The 23,707-nt window shown below is 27.3% G+C and overlaps 1 protein-coding gene across 4 annotated transcripts in view; it reads right to left on the reverse strand.

Annotated features, from left to right (window-relative positions):
* lola (longitudinals lacking) overlaps positions 1–23,707 on the reverse strand; it is a 437,759-nt gene that overhangs the window by 151,149 nt on the left and 262,903 nt on the right. The window contains exon 6 of one of the 4 annotated variants that reach the window (XM_075313528.1): positions 8,966–10,645. The exons of the other annotated variants lie outside the window; for them this stretch is intronic. Within the exon in view, the coding sequence (XP_075169643.1) occupies positions 9,543–10,645 (1,103 nt within the window). The 3' untranslated portion in view covers positions 8,966–9,542. Of the gene's footprint in view, positions 1–8,965; positions 10,646–23,707 lie in introns of those variants that run through there. 4 annotated transcript variants of the gene reach the window in all.

A 23,707-nucleotide genomic window follows, 5' to 3' on the forward strand; every position in this document is an offset into this window, starting at 1 on the left:
ATAAAAGCGTCGCCAAAAAAGTAATGAAAATGTTCTTTTTGGATCCGGAAGTGGTGCAAAATTGACGCAGAAGCGATGAATTTAACATGGGCTTGTCATAGGACGGAAGTCCTCCATTTCAACAGCCGGTGCACTGAATTAGCATCACTTCTTAAGGTGTGATCCGAATTCAATGTTTTGGATGTAAATTAAAAAATTATGTGATATTTTGTCAAATAAATAATTTTTATAATTTTTAATGGATTCTAACGCTTGTCGGAAACGTTTGACCTCATTTTCAAAAATTCACAATTTTTTCAGATTGGATTTAGCATTTTTTTTTCGACAAAATTTAAATGATTTGTACCATTTTATGAATTCTTACTCCGTTTCTAACCTATTTGAAACAAAAAAGTTAAAATTATCCATTAAACAAACAAACAAAACAAAAAAAAAGTATGAAAAAAACCAAGTTATAAAACATTGAATTAAAATAACTTCCTCGGTAGTTAAAATAAAGAACATCATTGGGAGCGCATCTTCGGGAAGTGCTTTTAAAGTTATGCCTTTGGAAGAACTTCCAAATTTTTTTGCTGGGTAGTTATTTTGCTCCAAAACGAATTTCTGCCATAAGTAGGCCGAAATAGAGATTTTTGAATGTAATAAATCCTTTGGTTGCAAAACAATATTTTTTTTCTGTGTAGTTACTGAACAAAAATTTAGAACAAAATTTCTATCTTTGATAAAATTCGTGAACAAATTTGAATGTTTTATTTTTTTCTTATTTATTGTTGAAAATAAATGATTCTATTAATACGATTTAAGAAATTAAAAAAGCTATTACAGATCGCCTAAGTATAGGCTTCTGAAATATATCACATGAAGCGACATATTACTAGAAATTATTAATTAAATAAATTATTAAATTTCTACAACCGACATGTATAAATCCTTTTCCAGGTAGGCAATCCAATATTAAAAAATTAAGTGATTTCTTAAAATCCCTAACCAATTACATTACAAATTACTATGGTCCAAAACTAGTTTTTGTAATAAGTAGAACTTTATTTATATTTAGGGTTCGGGTGGAAAACAAAATTTTTTTCCGTCTTTGATAAAATTCGTGGAAACATGTTCGAAAATTAAGTCATATAAAATTTCCGTTTTTTATTAAAAAAAAAAAAATCATAAACTGAAAAAAACCCGAAATCCTTTCGTTCATAATATTAATTACACACAAAAAAATTTTGTTCTGATACAATCACGAAATTAATTGATCCAATTAATTTTTTAATTAAAATGTCTTCAATCACAGAAATGATAGTATCTATTAAAAAATTAATTGAAGGTCAATTAAAAATTAATTGATCCAATTAAAAAATTAATTGATACTATTAGTTTTTGTGATTGATTCTTGTTTCAATTAAAAATATTGTTGATTCAATTAAATTTTTAATTGAATATTTTTTAAAACTCAATTAAAATTTTAATTGGAAAATTAATTGATCCAATTAATTTTTAAATTAAAATGTCTTCAATCACAGAAATGAGAGTATCTATTAAAAATTTAATTGAAGGTCAATTAAAAATTAATTGATCCAATTAAAAAATTAATTGATACTATTAATTTTTGGTGATTGATTTTTGTTTCAATTAAAAAATTTGTTGATTCAATTAAATTTTTAATTGAATATTTTTTAAAACTCAATTAAAATTTTAATTGGAAAATTTTTCGTGAATTTTTTTTCTGTGTAGGGTATGGTAGAAAAATATTCGAATAAATGAGAACACACAAAGACTTACGCCCCTATTTTGAAGTTTTGAAATATTATGTTATACAGCGTTAACTTCAAAGACAAAAAAACACGAATTATTATATTTTTTGCCTTTGATTATTTTCTTAAAAAAAAAATGTGATTTTAATTTGCCTAAATTTTCGTTTTGGAGAAAACAAGAAATTCAATGTGTGTGTAATAAAAATTTAAAATTGTCACAAATTTTTACAAAATTTGCTTTCGTCCTTTCGCCAATTTCTCATTTCCATATATTTTGTGGAATGAAACAAATAACTAAATTATATAAAACATTAATTTAGATATTTATATATATATGTGCTCTTATATATAACTATATAAATATAAATTGTTAATATTTTAAAAGAAAATAAAAAATAAAATAAGTATGAATAAAAAAAAACGATACAAACTAGAAAAGCTATGTAAAGAGAAAAATTATTATTCTGTATATAACTACTACAGATACATACATATATATAGATATGCATCTACCATTCTATGTATGTATAACATTAACATTTAAAAATAGAATATATCCATAAATGTAAATAATATAAGAGGTGTTTTTTTATTATATTAATTATTAGATTACGAATATATATAACGTTAAAAAGAGATCGCAAAGTGTAAAAATTACTAATAATTTGAAAAATATTTTATTATTGGTTTAGTGTATGTGTGTGTTGGTGTGAAGTAATTGATTGATTGATTGTTTGTTTGTCTGGGTGTGGTCTTGTTTTTTTTTTTGTTATTTATTAATTTATTAAACAAAAGCTTTGCAAAATACACACAATACCAATATTTTATGATTTGTTTTTTTCAATTGTCTAATTTTTTCTGTGAAAAGCATTGTTTGTTAATTTTTATTTTTTTGGTGTTTTACAATTTTTTTCTATAAAAAAAGGACGGCGTTTTTTATTTATTAAAAAAAGGAAATTAATTTGCAAGAAATTTATTTTTTTTTTGAATTGCATATTTCGTATTTTAAGTGCTCTATTTTTATTTAATTCAAATTTCTCAATTACAAATTTATTAATTTGTTTTTCTTGTTGTTATTTGCAAAGCTAAATGCATTTTCGTGTTTTCTTCTTTAATTTACTTTAAAAGTTTCTTTTGTAAATAGATTTCTATATATATATATATTTTTCTACTAATTTTGGTCTGCAGGTGTTTAGTTTTTGTTTAAATTTTATATTCAAGGGGGAGGGCCAGCCAGTGTTATTAATTTTTGTCGTTTGTTTGTTTTTTTTTTTTTTCTTATTTTTTATCTGAGGATTTTCGTGGGAGAGGTTTTATTGTAAAAGTTATATGTTTGCTTTTTATTATTATGTATGTATGTATGTAGGTTAGGTGTAATCCAACAAAATATATATTTTCCTAAATATTTCTTTAGTAGTTCTTTTCTATGTGGTATTGTAATAATATTTAGTTATTATAGATTTTATTTACAAGTGTGTTATGCGTTTGTTGTATAGTTTTTGTTTTTTTTTTTTTAAGATCATCTTCTTCCTGCTGTTTCTCTCCTTTCAATTCTCTATCATTTTTTTTTTGTTATTACTACACCTAATCCTCCATTTGAATGACATTTCTTGACATTGTTTTTTTACGTTTTTCTACTTTTTCTCTCTCATACATTTATCTTTGTCATTTTCTCTGTTTTCGTTTTTTTTTTGTTTCTTGACTAGTTAAACTATTTTAAAGTGTTATACACATAAATCACAAAAAAAATTAAAAAAAAAACGTAAAAATTTAAAAAGATTGTTTTTAACAAAGCTTACAAAACGTCTTAGCCATTTTTCATTTCAAAAATTCACATTTCACATTGCTATCACATTTTATTACATTTTTTCATTATTCTGCATTTTCATCAATAATCCTAGTTTTTCCTACAACATATATTTTATTTAAGCAAAAAAAGAGAGATCCTATGTGCGAGTAAAACGAGAGCGAAAGAGATGTTGCAGATTTATAATAAATGGAAAAAAATATATATATAATAATAACCCTTTAATGCCAAAGACCCACCTCCAGGCGGTCCTCATTAAAACTTTTAGTGAAACCTGGCTTAAAACCACATTTTAGTCGAATAAAATTTTTAAGTTAAAGCTGTAAGAGAGACTTTAAAGCATTTACTGGACAGTTTTTTTTTTGTTTAATTAAAACACCCTGAGTGAACAAATAAAATGGAACATTAGAGGGTTAAACATTTAGTGAATTATCGTGTGAATGAAACTTTAATAATTTTAAAGGGTTTATTGTTTTAATAAAAGAACATTTTGGACCATTTCAATTTCATAAATATTTAATGAAAATTTATATTAGTTCAATTTTTATACAAAGAAAAAAATTTCATGAAAATTTTTCCAAATAAAATTTTAATTGAGTTTTAAAAAATATTCAATTAAAAATTTAATTGATTCAACAAATTTTTTAATTGAAACAAAAATCAATCACAAAAATTAATAGTATCAATTAATTTTTTAATTGGATCAATTAGTTTTTTAATTGACCTTCAATTAATTTTTTAACTGATACTATCATTTCTGTGATTGAAGACATTTCAATTAAAAAATTAATAGGATCAATTAATTTCGTGATTGAACCAGAAACATTTTTTTTGTGTGTACCTATATATAATGTATGCTTTCATTAAAATGATAATTTCATTGAATTAATGAAAAAAAATACATTGCAATGACGAACAAATTTATTTTCCCGCGGTTTAATACAAAGGTTTAATAAAAATTCATATGTGCACACAAAAAAATTCACGAACATTTTTCCAATTAAAATTCTAATTGAGTTTTAAAAAATATTCAATTAAAAATTTAATTGATTCAACAAATTTTTTAATTGAAACAAAAATCAATCACAAAAATTAATAGTATCAATTAATTTTTTAATTGGATCAATTAACTTTTTAGTTGACCTTCAATTACTTTTTTAATTGATACTATCATTTCTGTGATTGAAGACATTTCAATTAAAAATTAATTGGATCAATTAATTTCGTGATTGAATCAGAAAAAAAAATTTTTGTGTGTAGACTATGTTATAAAATGTACGTGAAGAACATCAATACAATGAAACATCTTCATTATAATAAGGAAAGTTTCATTAATAGTAGATTAATGCCAATATAGGACATGTGACGGTTCGACAAAATCTCGCCTTCCAATGACAAAATACCGGTCCTGGGTCTATTTCAGAAGGGATGCAGGACACGAAATGTTACACGCAAAGAAAAAAAATACGTTTGGAAAACGTGTACCGAAAACGTTTTTCTTTTGTTAGAGTTTTTTGTATTGCTTCGAAAATTTTAAACTTTTATCACCAAAAAAATTCGTTTGTTACAAAATTTTTATTTTTTCAATAAAAAAAAGTTATTTTTGAAACAACAACACAGTCCATTTCGTTTATATTAAACACTGTTCTTTTCTGAATTTAGGTCTTTAATAAGACACATTTTACAGTTCAAAATTTAATATACTACAATGTAATGTGGAACATTTTTTCGGAATCTTCCGAACATATCAGGAATATATGTAAAAAAAACGTTGGTCGATGCAGGGATCGAATCCACGACCCTTGACATGCAAGTCGGACGTAGCAACCACTGCTCCACGGTGCCAAACTATATGTTTGTTTCTGTTAAATAAACTTTGTTTATTCGGTTCGTGGGCGCCGCAAGCTATGCTATATAAATATAACTTATATGGATATTTATCTATTGATGACCATAACAGATACATAGGTCAGTGGTTAGTGTGTTGGCTTACAAAGTGCATGGTCCGCGGTTCGATTCTCCGTCCAGGCGAAAGGTAAACAAATTTTAAAAATTTATAAAATCGTATAATTTCTTATACATTGTTGGTATTACAGGAAAAGGTGTTAAGAACTAAAAAAGCTCGTGGATGTGAGAAAGATGTGAGGGAAATTGCAATTAGCAAGAAAACAATGTTTTTTTTTGTTGTTAGTTTGTCTTTATGAAATTGTTTTTACATCCTGGAAAAGAATAAACGTTTATCACAAAAAGTATATACTTTTCTTCCAAATACACTTCCCTTACAGCGACAAGCAAATGAGAAACGAACTTTCTTTGTCATTTGGGAGGAAAGAATTATTTTTTTGCGTGTATGATATGAATATTTCGATCATATTGCCCCAGTGAAATCAACAAATATTTCTAGATCAAATGAGATCAATTCATACTAGGATAATGTTCGAAAGCTGGTATCCCCATTTACTTTGAAAATGTGCTGGAAAAAATGTTGACAATCATTTTTGTCAAACAAATTCCCTAAGTCAATCGATTTGAAAATGCATGGAAATCGGGGAAGACCATTTTCTAATTTAATTTGTTTTTTAAATTGTTCATTAAAATTAAGCCAATAAAATAATTTCGTAAATATAATGTAACATTTCATAATTGTAATGAAGTTTCTGTACGAACTACGAACATTTGGTATTAATGATGAATATTTTCATTGTTTATTTCATTTGTTTTACACATGATTATATCAATGGAAAACTTCATTGGTTCCAATTGTAATGAAATTTTATGTCCAGCCTACTGTTACAACACTTTCCATTAAATAATGAAAATTTGTGTAATTTTAATGAAAGGTATAAATATAAAAAAAATATTATTGATAGTAGTACGAATATGTTACGAAGTCCATCGATTTCCAAATGAATAGAGAATCGGTGGAAAAAATCATCATAATCTTAACGAAATCTTAATGAACTTACTTCGTAAATATAATGTAACATTTCGTAATTGTAATGAATATTCTGTAAAATTGGGAACATTTCGTATTAAGAATGATTATTTTTTTGTTTTGTTTTAGTAAGTAGGCCTGGTAATATCAACGAAAAAGTACCCATCATTTTACGAAATGTATTGAACAATTTGTCAAACAAAATATTACGTTTTCCCTGTAAAAAATCACCCTTATTCCTGTAGTCGTCGTTGCCGTTGCTTTTCCTCGGACGTCACTAGTAAGTATTCTGTTAACAATTATTACCAACACAGATCGGTATACGTTTTTTATCGCCATTTATTTCGTTTTTGTCGCCATTGAATTCGCCAGCTACGAGTTTAGTGAGCAAAGTGATCGAAATATTTAAAACTATATAAAAAATTGAAACTGGAAAGAGAAAAAGTGACTAATGTTCAACAGTTGGAGTACTAGAAATAGGAGGAACTCGACTCCAAATAAATTGAAACTCACTTTTGCTTTTGGACTTTCAAGAAATTGGCAAATGATTATTCTTCGGAAATAAAATTTCAAAATCGTATTAATTAAAATTATATTTCTGAACATCAGCAGATTGTTATTTAGTTATATAGGCCATTTGTTATCGAGTCTTGTATTTGATGGAGGAATACTAAATTAGTGGTGACGGAAAAGTGAAAGACGTGAAAAAGCGGCGGCGAAGGCGATAAAACACTGGTAACGAAATTGAGCTAATGAAACAACTTCATTAATACAATGAAACTTTTCATTATCGTTATGAAGTTTCTATTAAATAACGAAAAAGTTCATACAATTAATGGAAATGTTCATTTTGTCTAGTGAAAAGTTTTACTTACATCAATGAAAAATGTCGCTCAATTTTAATGAACTTTTCTTTCTGTGTCTTCCTTTCTACTCTGTTGTCATGGATTTCTCTTGCTTGTTCAACATGCTGTCATTTTCTTTTGATACATAAATGTTTTCCTCCCAGCAAAATATATGCTCCCATGACATAACAAAAAGTAGCCAAGTTAGGTTAGGTTAGGTTAGGTTATGTGGCAGCCCGATGTATCAGGCTCACTTAGACTATTCAGTCCATTGTGATACCACAGTGGTGAACTTCTCTCTTAGCCAAGTTATTAGTTAATACAATTTTTGTTTTCATTTATATAATCATTTTAAATTATTATCAAATTAACTCTGGAAAATTTTTTGATAACAAAAAAAAAAAAATAAAAATAAAAATAAAAATAATTACGATCATAACAAACAAAGATTAACCATTAATGTAAATAAATAATTTCATTAAGACAAGAAAAAATAATTTCATTAAGACAAAATTTCATGAAATCAATGACCAATACATTATATTTATGAAATTGTTTGCATGAACCTCTTATATTCTCTTTTTTAAGAAATTTAGATCTTCCATTATTCTTCTACACTCATCCTAATGCTCTCTCTTGTTTAAAATGATTGGCTTTTATCTCATTTTTTTACATCTAGATATTTCTCTCCCTCTCTCTTTTTGCTTTAGATGCCCTCTCATATCACTTGTTCTCATGTTATCAACACTTTTTCTTAATTTTTTTCTACAAAAAAAAAAAAAAAAAAACAACTACCTATATTATCCGGCTATGGGTGATTGTTTGTGTGGGTTTGGGGGTGTAGCCGTGTTTTTATTATTTTTCATAAGTGTTGTTGTTGTTGTTGGGTTAAGCGTGATTAGTTAACTATGTTGGAATTTATATATATTTTTTTTGTTTCAAATATATTTTCTAAAATTTTTGTAATATTTATTTATAAAATTGGTGCTATTTGTTTGTTTCTGTTCTGTTTTTTTTTTTATATTTTAATAATTAATTCATTATTGCACATTTAGCTCACAATTAGTTTCAAATTATTTGTTTACCTATTTTTATATGTATATATATGGTTTTCTTTCTTAGATCCTTTTAAATTATTTTTTTTTTCTTATGTATTTGTAATATTTAATTTGCTATACTAATGCTGACTTGTTGTTGTTGTAGTATTTAAATGTATATTTAAAAAAAACATTGTTTATGTATAAAAGAAAAACTAAGAATGCTTAATGCGTGTGTGTTTAGCGTTTATCAAACCCAAGCTTGTTTTTGTTTTTTGAAATTGTTTTTGTTTTCGTTCATCGTTCATTTCTTGCTACTCTTTTCTGAGAGGGAATACTTGTCAAACTTTGTTTTTTGAGGAATTTTAAGAAAAGATTTTTTTCACAAGAATATTTTTGTTTGTTTGTTTTAATAAGAAATTGTGATTGTGTGGACAACAGTTGTAGTTTTTTTTTTTTTTGGTTTTGTGTAAAATTATTATTAATTCTCTTCTCTTTTTTTTTTGGTTTTTTGTTTTGGAAAATGCATAGTTTTTCTTCTTTGTTGTAAGTTTGAGATCATCGGTTTTAAAAATTTACAAAAAAAATGTAAAAAAGAATTGCATTTATTATCATTATTATTATTAACTATTTTTCATTACACATAAGAAACATCAAAATTCTTTGAAAACAAACTTTTCTTTAACAAAATCCTCCAGCCCACATTTGCCACCAGAAAATCTTTGCAATGTTTGTTTATCACATTTAAATTCAAACAAAAAACGACTAACAAATTAAAGATCATTTGAAATATTTAAATATTATTTAGTTAAAAAAAAATTAATCACATTCGTGCTGTATTGAGAAAAAAAAGGAAATTTTAAAATGCTACACTAAGAGAGTTAGCCAGATGGTCAGTATATGTTTTCATTGTCTCTCTTAATCTGGCTGATATTACTGAGACAAAATATTGTTTACTAGCTCTCTCTGTCTCTTCAATTTTGCCAACACTCCATTTTTGTTTAATTAAGTTATGATTATTTTCTCTCTATCTCCCTCTTTGACACACTCTCTCTCTATTTTTTCGTTTCAATGTGTTACTATTCTCTTTATATAATTTGTTAATAATTTTTGACGGGATTTCCTATAGGCTAGTGTCTGCGTCATCGTCTGTCATCGATTATATCATCGATGTTGATGTGTACGCATGTGCAGCACGAGATTATGTTTATGCTTTGATTTCTTGTGACAAATGGGACACTCAAACTTGGGTTCAACGCCGCATTCGAAACGTACATGTCTATTAAGGCTATGCGGACGTGCATATGAATTACCGCAACGATCACAGGTGTAGGCCCCGCCCCAAGAGACTGGACCTGCACCCGAACTACCTGTACCACCACCAGAACTGCCCGTAGCGCCTGCACTACTAGGCCCCGTTACACCACCACTTTGACTGGCAACAACCCCACCACTTCCTCCAGCAGTACCGCTACCAATAGCCGAACTACTGCTACTGGAAGGGGTATGGGGTGTCACAATGGCTGAGGTAGATGAACCGCCACCAGCAGCACTTGTATTCATTGACGAACCGGATGGACTGGACCCCACAATCACCGGTGAGCCGGTGACAGCAGCTGAAGCAATATTCATTAGAGACCCAGCTGTGGGTCCAGCACCAGCCGCTCCACCACTGCCACCAGCACTACTGGTACTATAACGGCGTTTGGGCGATGTAGCACCCGCATGTGGGGGAAAATTCATAAAACTATGATGCTGCAGTCCATGAACGGGCGCCTGGTGTGAAGTTGCTACGGCAGCTATGGTATGTAAGGCAGCAGCATGCTGTAATTGTGTAGCTGGTGGCATACCTGAGGTTCCTGCGGCAACCGTACTTCCTGCTGCTCCTCCACCCATCATGGCCGCTGCTGCCATGGCAGCTGCGGTCTTTGAATCACCTGAAGCAGCTGCGGCTGCAGCCTGTTGTAAAGCCATCGAAACGAGATTTAAACGAGATTTAAAATGACTGCTTAAACGTAAATCACAAGGCTGTTCATTTTCCATTTCATCATCATTGTCATCCAATTCGGAATGGACCCCGGTGCCAGAACGTAAATTGTATTTATCTTCATTTTCATCTAGACCCGAGGTGGGTTCATATTTTATAACACCTGGTGGTGGTGGGGCCGCCACAGATGATGAGGTCGAAGGGCTACGTTTCAAACGTAGACTGGGCCGACTCCCTGCTAGATAATCGCCTGTCCTACTAGACGTGGGCGTGGTCACATCTATGGGTGTTAACCCATTCAAAATTAAAGCAAACAAACCAACGACGAGAAAACATAAAAGATCACAATTTGGGGGAAAGAAAAAAGAGAAGAAAAGAACAAAGAAAATCAACAATTAATATTACGATAATAATAATATGATTTGGTTATTTTTTTAAATTATAATCTATAAGTATATAATTATATAAATATGTATATAACCAAAAAAAAAAAAAAAAGATTTTTCTTTTGTATTTCTTAAAACCAACATTTAATTGGTTTCATATTAAAAACTCGTCAAGCAAATCGAAGTAGAGGAAAAAAAAACTAAAATAGTTAACACAAATAGTAATTAGAAATAGAAAATTGTTAACAAAAATAATATGAACATTAAATTTAAATTAAAAAAACATAATTTACCATGTGTTGTATTGTGTGTGAGGGGGGGGTGGGTCTAGGTTGATCAATTTTGAAATTTCGTTTAGAGTTTCTTTGTGAAATGAGACAAAACAAATGGGATTTTTTCCCGGTGTATTTGAATGAAGTGATCAATGAATACGAAGTGACAATAATATGGTTGGTTGTAGTGGTGGTGGTGGTGGTGGTCGTGTTGATAAGTTCATTTGGTATAGATGTGTGATTGTGCTCATGACATTAGTGACAATTTCCCGGTTTTTCAGGGTTATGTTATTGAGTTTATGCAAAACGTTTTAGTTTTAAATATTTATTTTTATTTATCGTCTGCAAATATTTAGAAAGCTTTTATATCGTATATATAAAGTTTTACCATCTAATAATTAATTTTAATTAAAAATATGTTAGTTACATTTAGATGACAATTTGAGGAAACATATAATGAAATACACTTTTACATTGTGTAATAAAACAAATCGATAATACGCTTTGAAACTATATAAAAAAGTATTTAAATATTTTAATTTTACAAGGACACAAAAAAATACCACGTAGATGTTTTCATCCAAATTTGTAATTAAATGTGAAATCATATCAAAATGAAAAAAAAACCGAGTCACATACAACTTTCAAACCTAAATAAAGAAATCAATAAATTCATTTCAGTTGAATTAATTAACATTTTAATTGACACTGGTGATTACTATTGTATATCGTTTTAAAGTAGGTTCAATTAAGTATTAATCAATTCCATTATTTTCCCGATGGAAGCCCACAAATTGTTTTATAAATTTTTGCATTTATTTCATTTCATTTTATTTTATTTTATTTTATTATTATATTTTATTTTATTTTATTTTATTTTATTTTATTTTATTTTATTTTATTTTATTTTATTTTATTATTTTATTATTATATTTTATTTTATTTTATTTTATTTTATTTTTGTAATTTCTTTTTCCCCATTATTTTATTTCTTTATTAAAATTTTTATCTTATAGATTGGGTATTTCAAGTTCTATTTTCACATTATTTTATTTATTTTTTATACATAGTGTATTTTATGTTTACACTATAATTTTGTATTTATTAGTTATTTTTTATATTATATTTTACAAATTCTTTAATATATTTTATGTTTTGTGTAATGAAGACAATTTTGTGGACACCATAACGAATGTCTAACAATGGTTAAATTATGGTTAAATTAATTTCACAAAATCACATTTTATTTAAAACGTTTGCTGGAGTACAACAAAAAGGAAACAAGTAAATAGTACTTCTCATTCTTATATATGACAAACAAATATATAAGGCCTAAGAGGCCTTTAACTAGCACTAAAATTGAAGAGCACTATTTCGTTTGCTTAACTTGTATAATTTAATTTAATTAATTTGTCTTAGTTAAAATTAAATTAGTTATATTTGTTTAATCTAATTTTCTATTATCAAATTTTATATTGGTAACAATATTTAATTTATTTCCAATTCATTTAATTTGATTAAAAAATGTAACTAACAAGTTCATTTAAATTAAGGTCAGTTGTAGAAAACTTGATTCATTAAATTAAATTAATAAAACCCAAACTAGAATTAAATCAAGTATAATTTAAATTAAATCTAACCTGATCTACAATTTATTTTATTTTAATTCAATATTTATGTTAATTAAATATTTATTTAATTTAAAATACTTTCACATAATTTGATTAAATTTACTTATTTTCATTATTATTTACTCATTTTCATCTATATTAATTTTATTGATTAAATTATTATACATTGAGTTAAATTCAATTCAACACCGTTCGTTTACCCCAAAATTTCTCTTAAATTAAATTCTATTTTGTTTTTAAATTAATTCAACTACTATTAAAAATTTATATTAAATTAAATCAAATTTAACTTAATTTAAATAAGTTTAAATTGAATATAATTTTGTTAAAATAGTTCAAATTTATTATAGTTAAAATTATGATGTGTTTTTATTCAAAACTATTTAATTTAACTTATATTAGGTTAGTACACAAAAAAAAATATTTACAATTCCTCCTTACTTATATTATTTATGATACCCTTTGCCATGTTTGTCCCCAACGAAATTGGCTTGGTCCAAAAGAAACAACTTTAACCACAAAAGAAAAGTTCGTTGGTCTAAATTGTTGTTTAAAAAAAATATATATTTGTTTGTGTGTACACACAAAAAAATTTCACGAAAATTTTTCCAATTAAAATTTTAATTGAGTTTTAAAAAATATTCAATTAAAAATTTAATTGATTCAACAAATTTTTTAATTGAAACAAAAATCAATCACAAAAATAATAGTATCAATTAATTTTTTAATTGGATCAATTAACTTTTTAATTGACCTTCAATTAATTTTTTAATTGATGATATTTCTGTGATTGAAGACATTTCAATTAACAATTAATTGGATCAATGAATTTCGTGATTGAATCAGAAAAAAAATTTTTTTGTGTGTAGGTTTTAGTGTTTGTAATTTGTAATTTAATTGATTTTTAAAAATTTTAAATAATTTAATTAAACTTATTAAAATAACCTAATATTAAAATTAAGGTTAAATGCATCGCAACTTAAAAAATAAATTTAATTAAATTAGGCCAAATCAAAATCAATGGAAAAATTCAATAAAGTAAATTTCCTTTAATTGGAATTAATTACATTAAAATTCTTTCATTTAATTCAATAAAAGAGGTTTTAACATAATTAATTTATTTTAATTCAATTTAATGCAAATTTAAGTAATTAATTTGCTAGCTTTATTTATTTCATTTTTAATTCAATACAATTTGATTTAATTTTATTTTATATTTTATTTAATCTAATCTACTAAAATTAGTTTAAAATTAAGGTTAAATTAAATGAAATTAATTTAAATCAAACTAAAATAATTTAAATGTAATTCTTAATAAAAGTTAAACCTATAAAATTAAATCATACTTTATGTGAAGTAAATGATTGGAAATTGCTCCCTGGTAGGACAAATGGTGGTTAAACCCCTTTGTAATACTGGCAACATTTCAGAACATTTGAGTCATAAAAAAAATTCCAGAAATAATGAATAACAAAGTATAAGTACCCCATTAGGAATCAGCTGTCCGTAAGAGATACTTTATCATTCGAATGAAAAAAAAAACGGAATTGCCCATATTAATTGAATGAATTTCACTATTGCTTCTTATATAATATTGGCGGGGAAAGTACACACAAAACATTTTTTTTTTCTGCTTCAATCACGAAATTAATTGATCCAATTATTTTTTTAATTGAAATGTTGATACTATTATTTTTGTGATTGATTTTTGTTTCAATTAAAATATTTGTTGAATCAATTAAATTTTTAATTGAATATTTTTTAAAACTCAATTAAAATTTTAATTGGAAAAATTTTCGCGAAAATTTTTTCTGTGTATTTGCGTATGTAGATTTAGCACAAATTATAAATAAATATAAGTTATTTATTAAATGAAATGTTATACAATTTAGTTTAATTTTTCAATTTTAGAATTAAATTAAATTACTAGTTTTTCTTTTATTCCTCCTCTATTAATATGTATTAAATACTATTAAATAATTAACATAAATAACTTAAAAAAATTCGCTATTATTAAATTTACCTTAGTTTTACTCACGGCCATTTTCATGTAGCTCCGTTAGTCTTTAACTGCCAGTTAACAGAAATTAAATTGCAAATATCTTCTCTCCGGTTAACATTAAGAGAAAAAATTTCAGCAGTTAAGTTCTTAACTGACATAGAGAATATATAGGCAAGGTGACCGATATGTCCATAGTGTGGTTTAAAAATTTATTAGCTAACGTAGCACTAACGGAGCTTCATGAAAATGGGGTTTAATATTTTATTCATTTTTTTGAAATAGAAATTATATAGAATAAATTCAAGTTAATTAATTAAATTGACTTGCTTCAATATACTATGTACAGCTATGTTAAATTAAATTAAATTAAATTAAATTAAATTAAATTAAATTAAATTAAATTAAACTAAATTAAATTAAATTAAATTAAATTAAATTAAATTAAATTAAATTAAATTAAATTAAATTAAATTAAATTAAATTAAATTAAATTAAATTAAATTAAATTAAATTAAATTAAATTAAATTAAATTAAATTAAATTAAATTAAATTAAATTAAATTAAATTAAATTAAATTAAATTAAATTAAATTAAATTAAATTAAATTAAATTAAATTAAATTAAATTAAATTAAATTAAATTAAATTAAATTAAATTAAATTAAATTAAATTAAATTAAATTAAATTAAATTAAATTAAATTAAATTAAATTAAATTAAATTAAATTAAATTAAATTAAATTAAATTAAATTACATTAAATTAAATTAAATTAAATTAAATTAAATTAAATTAAATTAAATTAAATTAAATTAAATTAAATTAAATTAAATTAAATTAAATTAAATTAAATTAAATTAAATTAAATTAAATTAAATTAAATTAAATTAAATTAAATTAAATTAAATTAAATTAAATTAAATTAAATTAAATTAAATTAAATTAAATTAAATTAAATTAAATTAAATTAAATTAAATTAAATTAAATTAAATTAAATTAAATTAAATTAAATTAAATTAAATTAAATTAAATTAAATTAAATTAAATTAAATTAAATTAAATTAAATCGTATTAATTATGTTTCAATAAAACGATTTTAATGAAGTTTCAATGAGTTTGACATACATATGACATGCATTAAAATCGTCTTATTGAAACATAATTAATACAATTTAAATTTACTAAATTTAAAATAAACCTTCATAGTATTTGGAAGCTATCAGCTAAATTAATTTAGTTGGATTTATTTTATATAATTTCTATTTAAATAAACTGAACTACATATTAAATAATTTATTAGGATTTACTTATTTTATTATATATTTGATCTAATATAATAAAATGCAATAAGTTATTTGTTCTTCTTTTTTCTCTTAATTTAATGGCATTGTATTAAGTGCTATTTTTTTTTTTATTCAATTAATTTTTACCCACTACATATCCTTAATATAATTTTACTTTTTATTTACCAAACTTTCTGATCAATGAGATTTGACCTTTGGACAATGGAAGTTAATTTTATGCGAAAATATCTACCCCGATATTTTTTGATATCGATAATTAGCCAACCCCGTGTGGTACAGGAGTTATGCCATTTGGTATCATTTTAAAGAAAATCTGACATATCAAAATTTTAACACCTTATATTAGCATTTCATAATATAGTCATGTGAGGCATATTCATCGTTCTCGAACGCATAACAAGTTATCTGAATGGTGGCAATTGGTTACCATGAGTCTTTTAAAAACACTGATACCAAGTTATCTAAATCCGTACTAAGTCTTGACGATTATCTTGTAGTTTCTATAATCCACACACTCATATTTCTTTCTATTTCAAACTAATTCGAAATCGCATAAACCGATTTAATTACGAGTTTATTAAATTAGTTTTGGTAATCATTTGGGTTCTTTGGTTTACTTAACTCTAGAAAATTTGCATATAAAACCGTATAAATTTTCACAAACAACACAAATTGAAATGCCAATAATAAATAGGCATTTACTATTAAGCGATCATTGACATTTTCCACAAATTAGTGTAAATGTATGAATGAATTATACATCAATGCCAATGACCACTTAAGTGAGGTCAATTGAGCAGGAGAAATTATTTCAAATGTTCGACTTGAATCATTTTACAATTGTCATATGAATTTACATGACAACTGCCCTCTTATGGCAAGTCGATTATTTAATCTAACAAAAGAAACAATCATTTTTTGCATTTATTAAATAATAATAACATTTAATGCAAAAAACAATTCCATACCAAATACCATAGAGAAAATCAAAAAAAAAAAAATAAAGAGATCAAAATACACAAACATTTAAACTCAAAATTGCCTGTGTTTTACAGAGGAATTTTCATAAGGGATATTCGGCTATTTCTTTTATAAATTTTTAACAAATTCATATACTTTAAAATCCCTACAAAAAAAATTCTCCAGCAAATTCAAGGGTTTTTGAGCTCCTATAATACTTTCTTTCATATGATATGTATAGTAAAGATATCGAAAACTATTAGACTCTTCAATTTCTGAAATCGATAGTTAGCCCCTAAACTTTCCCGAGTAGTTTCGAATGAGGAAATAAAATGATGGCTCAACTACACTAAAATAGGCTTACTTGGATCCAAATCTCTAGGTTAGGTGGCAGCCCGATGTATCAGGCTCACTTAGACTATTCAGTCCATTGTGATGCCACATTGGTGAACTTCGTTCTTATCACTGAGTGCTGCCCGATTCCATGTTTTTATAGCCGAGTCCGAACGGCGTTCCACATTGCAGTGAAACCACTTAGGTAAGCTTTGTAACCCTCAGAAATGTCACCAGCATTACTGAGGTGGGATAATCCACTGCTGAGAAACTTTTTGGTGTTCGGTCGAAGCAGGAATCGAACCCACGACCTTGCGTATGCAAGGCGTTCATTCTAACCATTGCACCACGGTGGCTCCCATCCAAATCTCTAGACTAGTGCTTATATATTTACAATTGAATTAAAAGAAAATACTTCACTTAGGGCGTTTTCGTTTCGCAAAAAATATGTCCCTCAATGTATTTTCGCCCAAATGATAGTGTCATTCCAAAGTTATTGTTAATTCATAATATTGTGAGAGATACAGGTCCCAAAAGCAATGACAGTGTCCTTCATATTTTGTTATCAATTTCGAGAATGTTTCACCTTTTTCCCCAATCGAAATTGCCATTAGATTCACTTATTTCATTATCAAAAAATAGGTTACTTACTTTTAATTAACCCCCATTTTCATGAAGCTCCGTTAGTGCTCCGTTAACTAACGAATTTTTAAACCGTATTATGGACATAGCTGTCATCTTGCCTAAATATTGCATATGTCAGATAGGAACTTAACTGCCTTTCGGCAGTTAAAGTTAACTGGAGAGAAGATATTTGCAATTTACTGGGAGTTAAAGCCTAACGGAGCTACGTGAAACTGGCCGTAAATCAATTAAATATTTAATTGAAGCCAGTCAAAGATGTTATTATTGTCATGATTGAAGCAATTTGAATTTAAAATTCAAATATAAATGGAATCTATCCCCGTCTGGGTTATTTTAATTTTTGTTTTTCAATTTTGAAGTGTAAGCCAATGAAGGCAGAAAAAGGAGGCAAGCCAACAAAATAGCTACTCCTCGGAATTTCCTTGTTAATCTCTAATATACATTTTTTTCAGATGGTGGGATCTATTAAGTCAGAAGGCTATGACCTATCGAAGAACACTTTTTAAGGTAGTTAGTTTAGGGCAACACCTATGCTGATCGACTCCTTCGGCCTCACCATGTTGCAATCTTTAGTATGACAGACTTGCATACGAAGTAATGTTGGCTTCAATTTATGAATAGAAAATATGTTTAAACTAGAGGTGTGCATTTGAGTAATATTTTACTCACGCACACTCACGACGGAAAAATCTTACACACCCACACTCACGAACGATATTGTTTGGTAGGACTCACGCACACTCACGAAAAGAAAATTTGTACTCACGCACGAAAATGTCGTGACTCACGAAAAATACCGTGACTCACGAAAAATATCGTGACTCACGAAAAATGTCGTGACTCACGAACAATTTTTTGAGGAATTTACCTTAGTGACGTGTCTGAAGACATGAGCATTATTAAAATCGAGAGCGTTATTACACTCTTAACATCCCAGGTGTCACTAAAATTGAAAATGATTTTAACTCTTAAGCGTTTTATGTTGATGAGCGGGATTATTTTCGTGAGCGTAAATCTTTACTCACGCACACTCACGAAGATAATATTTTCGTGACTCACACTCACGCACGACAATTTGGTTTGATAATCACGCTCACGCACACTCACGTCGTTGCCATGAGCGTGACTTACGACTCACGCTTGAGTCACAAAAATGTTCGTGAGTCACGACAATTTCGTGTCGCGTGCACACCTCTAGTTTAAACATAATGACACGCGTTAATTAAAGATATAAAGCCTTAAAAAAATTTGAAAATTTATGTAGAAGAAGCCACCGTGGTGCAATGGTTAGCATGCCTGCCTTTTATACACAAGATCGTGCGTTCGATTCCTGCTTCGACCGAACATCAAAAAGTTTTTCAGCGGTGAATTATCCCACCTCAGTAAGGCTGGTGACATTTCTGAGGGTTTCAAAGCTTCTACAAGTGGTTTCACTGCAATGTGGAACGCCGTTCGGACTCGGCTATAAAAAGGAGGTCCTTTGTCCTTGAGCTTAACATGGAATCGGGCAGCACTCAGTGATAAGAGAGAAGTTCACCAATGTGGTATCACAATGGACTGAATAGTCTAAGTGAGCCTGATACATCGGGCTGCCACATAACCTAACCTAACCTAACCTAGATCTTTTCGAAATCGCCAAGTTAATATGAATCGCATCTTAAAATATCTTTATTCTGAAAATGCCGAATCCTTTTCTGAGAACCAATATCTTTAAAAGAGCATCAAAATCCTGAAATCAAAAGTAAGATTTTATTTTTGTTGTCGAAAACATCGAGTGCAAATCACTTTTTTTTAAGATAGCCTTTTTAATTTTGTTGTCTCTAAATCTATGCTAAAATCATAATTTTTGGCCCACTTATAATTGTTCAAAAATCCCTAATCTTAAGTCTAGTTCCCATATCTTTACATTTACATATCATGGCGAAAGAAATATATGTAGATTTTTTCAAACATTTTAAAATACGCATGCACTTAAATATACATTTACAAAACATATTAAAATATGTTTAGCAATATTCTCTCTCTTTTTCTAAGAAATAATAAAAAAAGAAACTAAAGAAATCATTAAAAATAATAAGAAAAACGAACATTACCTGGATGGATGTAGTTTAAATACAAAAGACTGATAAGACACAGGGCAAGTTCAGGATTTTTTTTTGTTATAGGATTTTGAAGTGGAAGGATGGTGGGAGTTTGTACCGGAGTTTCAAAAACAGGAGCTTAATTTTGATTTTTGTTTTTCAATTTTGAAGTGTAAGCCAATGAACGCAGAAAAAGGAGGCAAGCCAACAAAACAGCTACTCCTTGGAACTTCCTTCGTAATCTCCAATATACATTTTTTTCAGATGAGAGGAACAAAACCTTGCCTGTTTCTTTTATACTTGAAATAAAGGAAATGATGGAACAAATAGCATACAAAGTATAGCAAATGTAAATGAGAAAAAAATGAGGGTATAGACAATGAAAAAAAAAACAAACAAAATAATAATAATAAATCTGTAAAAAATTAAAAAAATTAAACTTATTGATAAAAAAAATTAATTTTTAAATATAACCATAGACATAATAATTAAAATTAAATTTACAAACTTTTAATGTTAATAAAATTTCTCTTTAATTATTATGACTATGGGTTCTAAATAAAAAAATAAGAAAAACAAAAACAAAATCATAAATATAACATTACACTTCTTCTTTATCATCTACATAATTGTTCTACATTCTAAGTTATTCTGTTTTTTTTTTTTTTTGTATAGTTTTTACACACAATATTTGTTTTATCTATATAGATAATACACTTTATACAACATTATTGAATACAAAAAAAAAGAAACAAACGTATAGAAAAATTGATTTTCAACTAATACTTCCAAAATCTAACAATTATATATTCACAGTAATTATAATACGAATTATAATAAAATAGATTACAATATGCAAAAGAAACTTGAATCAAGATAGTTTGAAAATTTTTTGCTTATTAATTAGGGACGTAAAAAGTGGTACGATTGTAATAAATTTGGTACATCCCCCTTGACAAAAGTACAATTTGAATTATTCAATACTTTTTCACTATACTTGAAAGAAGCCACAGCGATCGCATTATTATGGTAACTCCTGTGGCTCAAGACCTTTGGAAATTCAATTAAAGAAATATCTAAAATATTTGTTTTGTCTATATTTTTCTTAAATTAACTAAAGGGATCAAAATAAAGTTCCGATATCTGCTGAGATCCATGATTATTCCACACGAAGAAGAAAAAGATTTCAAATTTTGCAAACATGGTTTTTATTGCACTCAGAGAAGGAATATGATCACCTCAAACATGTTTTAAGAGCAAAATGTTATATTTGGGTGGTGACCATGTAACATGGTTTTCGCAACCATGTTATTTTCTCGGAAATCATGTATCTGATTTCGGCAAGCAGGTTATAACATATTTGACGAGAAAATAACATTTTAGTGACAAACATGTTACATGGTCACCATACAAAAATAACATTTAGCTCTTGAAACATGTTTGAGGTGATCATATTCCTTCTCTGCGTGTGTAATCGGGCGGGCCATATTTTCCCGTCGAAAAAATGAAAAGTGTGACCTCTATAAAATTTAAAATATTCAGCTAATTACACTTTGGCAAGTGATTTCGATGTATCAATAAACTGCGCCCGTCCTATATGTATAGATTGCGACCAGTATCAAAAGGTTGACTTTTTAAAATTTCAAAAATTCGCATGACATACATAAAAACTGAAAATTTTACATAAGAAAAAAAAAAAACAACATCTCCTCTATATCTCGTAAATTGTCTGGATTAAACAATTAAATTCTCAATTTAATTTCAAGCAAATTCTTTAAAATTAAATAATTGATAGATTCACTTATTTCATTATTGAAATAAAAATAGGTCAAACATTTTTTAATTAAATCAATCAATTATTTAATTAAAGTCGGCGGAAATCTTGTCATTGCCATGATTGAAGCATTTTTTTTATTAAATATAAAAATGCAAATGGAAGCCAACCCCGTCTAACATATGGAGGGTTATGGATTCAATAGTCATGGAATTCGATTTGTGGCTATGCCTCAAGCTTCGTGTCCACTGATACCAAGCCAGAAGGCTATGCAGACATTAAAAGACCTATCGAAGAACACTGTTTAGGGTCGTTAGCTTAAGGCTTGGTCGACTCTTTCGGCCTCACCATATTATGCCGGACTTGCGACGAAACAATAGAGGGTTATGGGTTCAATACTCTCAGTATTCTATTTGTGACTATGCCTCAAGCTTCGTGTCAACTGGTACTAATGCAGAAGTCTATGAAGACGGCAAATGGCCTATCGAAGAACACTTTTTTAGGAAACGAAAAGCCTCACCATGTTGTATGCTTGACTTGTATATGAAACAGTGTGCACTGAAAAAAATATTGTCGTGAGGTCAAAGATATCATGTCTTTAAAATACGAATGCAAATTTTGCTTAGCATAGAAGACGCATTTCTCTAGTATAAAGTTTTTTTCCTTGACCAAAGGTCGATAAACTTTTCAATGAAGTCGTATTATCCTTATAATTAAGTGATTTGATTTAAAAATGGATATCATAACATGAAAGAAAAAATGCTTGGGCTAAGGTCAACTTGACTTTAATAATTTAGAAAAAATCTTTAAATTTAATGAAATTGTCTTTAAATTTGTTGTCTTTTTCCATCTTGACTACAAAGCAAAAAATCGTTCAAATATACGACATGTTTTTCAACACTTTATTTTAAAGACGTTTTGTACTTGAAACACAGCATAATTTCTACTAGAAGTCGAGTTGGAAAATAAAGTCATCGTTAACTTGTTTTTAAAGGACTTTGATAGCATATGAAGAAAAAAAGCTGAAAAAGCGAAAAATTAAAATTTGCTTCCTAGAAGCAAGTACACAAAACCCGATTTTAAAAGAGAATTGTGTCTTAAAAGTATCCGTACTTGTATTCTCCGCTTCTTTGGCTCGGAATCAATACCAAATTTTTTAAAGTAAAGACAAAATCTTTGGAACCGGGTATGCTTTTTTTTCAGTGTGGGCTTCAATTCTTTAAAAAAATTCAAAATTTATGTCGAGGATGCAGGAAGCTTTGCTTAATTTTTTTTAATTTTTTATTTAAAATTTCTGAAAAGGAATCAGTTAAAACTTAGATCTGTTCGAAATCGCCAAGTTAATATGATGCGCATCATAAGTATATAAAATTTTAAAATATCTTTAATTTGAAAATGCCGAATACTTTTCTGAGAACCAATATCGTTAAAAGAAGATCAAAAACGTAGAAAGGAACAAGAAACGAGCTTTTAACCGCTTTTTATAATCGGAACTATAAAATAAACACAATGGTAGGGTTTTTTAAATCACAGAATCGGAGTCGTCCTGAAGCGATCGGCATTAAATTCTATTGTCGAATTATACAGCTATAATCGATGTTGAGGATAAAATTCGACTTTTTGAAGATTAAATAGTCAAATTTGCATAATGTAATCTAAATTATTAATTGTATATAAATACATATATAATATACTATTTATGTCTATATATTGATAAGCTAAATAGACTATATAAGGAAAACAAATCTACAAAATTGATTGTAGCGATTTTTTTTTTGTCATTGTGAAGGCATGCAAACTTCCCAAGATCATCACCACCATCATCATCATCATCGCATTCCAAAATACATCTTCTAAATACAATTCTAATGGCCAATTAAGGCCCTCCTCTTTGGATTGGGGTGCGGGTGTGCATGTATAGAGATCTCCACGTCCGTAGGTTGTTTGGTAGACA

Source organism: Haematobia irritans, chromosome 5 (genome assembly GCF_050003625.1).
Source record: "Haematobia irritans isolate KBUSLIRL chromosome 5, ASM5000362v1, whole genome shotgun sequence".
NCBI classification, from domain to species: domain Eukaryota; kingdom Metazoa; phylum Arthropoda; class Insecta; order Diptera; family Muscidae; genus Haematobia; species Haematobia irritans.